Source organism: Arachis ipaensis, chromosome B03 (assembly GCF_000816755.2).
Source record: "Arachis ipaensis cultivar K30076 chromosome B03, Araip1.1, whole genome shotgun sequence".
Lineage (NCBI taxonomy): Eukaryota > Viridiplantae > Streptophyta > Magnoliopsida > Fabales > Fabaceae > Arachis > Arachis ipaensis.
In genome coordinates this window covers 5,518,913-5,520,055 of record NC_029787.2, presented here as the reverse complement: position 1 = coordinate 5,520,055, position 1,143 = coordinate 5,518,913, and the positions used below count along the sequence as shown (strand labels likewise).

General features: G+C 31.1%; 1 protein-coding gene across 1 annotated transcript in view; it reads left to right on the top strand.

The window, feature by feature from the left end:
• Positions 1-1,137, top strand: part of LOC107634097 (myb-related protein 330) — a 2,960-nt gene extending 1,823 nt beyond the window's left edge. Inside the window, exon 2 of the mRNA XM_016337675.2 lies at positions 266-1,137. Coding sequence (XP_016193161.1) covers positions 266-980 — 715 coding nt within the window. The 3' untranslated portion in view covers positions 981-1,137. The remainder of the gene's footprint in view (positions 1-265) is intronic.

Below are 1,143 nucleotides of genomic sequence, written 5' to 3'. Positions count from 1 at the left end.
GCCATTATTAATATTTTTAATGGTGTGATATGATATTTAATAATATAAAATTATTTATTTTTCTTTTGATGATTAAATACTAACTAAATTTCAATAAAAATACTATCCTTAAACTTTCTCGTTAATTAATAACTACAACTCACAAAATCTATTCATCCTTATCACTCCTCTTATATTATATCATGGTCTACCTTAATAATATCATATGTTATGTAAATTATTATTCTCTATTATTATTACTGACATTTAAACATGCATGTTAAAGATGGTCACAAATAGCTGCGCGTTTACCTGGAAGAACCGACAATGAAATCAAGAACTTTTGGAATTCAACAATCAAGAAAAGACTCAAGCAGCAATCAACTACTTCACCAAATGCAAGCGATGATCATGATTATTCCTCTTATGACCCTAACAACAACAACAACATTGTAGGAGGAGGAGAAGGGTTTAATAGTAATTCTACTACACAACAATTTCATCAACACCATCTTCATCTTATGCCACTAGTGTTCAATTCTTCTTCTTCATCATCATCATCATCAATGCAAAACACAGTTCTCAACACCCTAATTGACAGGTTGCCTATGCTAGATCATGGTCTTAACATTCCAGCAGCTAATGGATTCAACAACAAAGGCTTTTATGATTTGGAAAATGGTGTGATTGGGAGTCTAGATAATAATAATAATAATAATAATATTAATAATCTTGTTGCTGAAGAAGTAGTAGTAGGGGATAATACTAATACTAATACTAACACTTTTTCTGACCATGATAATAACCTAAAAGTGTTGGAGAGTGCCAATTACTTTGATGACATAAACAGCATTGTTAACAGCTGCAATAACAACAAGATCATGAAGGGTGGGGTGGTGGAGAATTTGTTTCATGAAGAGTTGACCTTGGGAGAGTGGGACTTGGAAGAATTCATGAAAGATGTTACATCTTTTCCCTTTCTTGCTGATTTTTCAAATTGATGATCCAAATCATCATTATTGTTTCATCTTACTAATTAATATAGCTAGGCACAATCAATCCTTGTAATATTTGTAGGTTTGTGATTATTATTACTGTACCTCATATATATATATGATGATGAGCAAATTATTCACACATTAAAAAGCCAAGGCAGCTATGAAA